Below are 331 nucleotides of genomic sequence, written 5' to 3' on the forward strand. Positions count from 1 at the left end.
TCCAGGAACCGGCCTGCAAAGGGAAGCGCCACCCAGGGTGTCAGCAGGGGTCAGTCCCCTCTGCCTGAGACCTGCCCAAGTTCGTCACACCTGTGTCCCCCCCACGAGCTGCAAGAGCGGAGACGGTGCAAATGCCTCGGGGTGCGGGGGGGAGCAGGATCCAACCTCCCACCACCAACCTCTCTGGCTGCACCCACCCCAGCATCCCCTGCCCCCCGGGAGGACGGGGAGCTCCCAACCCACCGGGGTTGAACTCCTCAGGCTTGTCCCACTCATTCTTGTCGTGGTGCACGGACCAGAGGTTGATGACCACCCTGGTGCCCTTGGGGAT

At 65.6% G+C, this 331-nt stretch overlaps 1 protein-coding gene across 1 annotated transcript in view; it reads right to left on the bottom strand.

Moving 5' to 3' along the window:
- LOC104508633 (steroid 17-alpha-hydroxylase/17,20 lyase) overlaps positions 1–331 on the bottom strand; it is a 2,967-nt gene that overhangs the window by 499 nt on the left and 2,137 nt on the right. Inside the window, exon 6 of the mRNA XM_010150327.1 lies at positions 244–331. This exon is cut by the window's right edge and continues 19 nt beyond it. Within this exon, the coding sequence (XP_010148629.1) occupies positions 244–331 (88 nt within the window). The remainder of the gene's footprint in view (positions 1–243) is intronic.

The sequence above is a fragment of the Eurypyga helias genome, unplaced genomic scaffold (genome assembly GCF_000690775.1).
Source record: "Eurypyga helias isolate BGI_N326 unplaced genomic scaffold, ASM69077v1 scaffold36374, whole genome shotgun sequence".
Lineage (NCBI taxonomy): Eukaryota > Metazoa > Chordata > Aves > Eurypygiformes > Eurypygidae > Eurypyga > Eurypyga helias.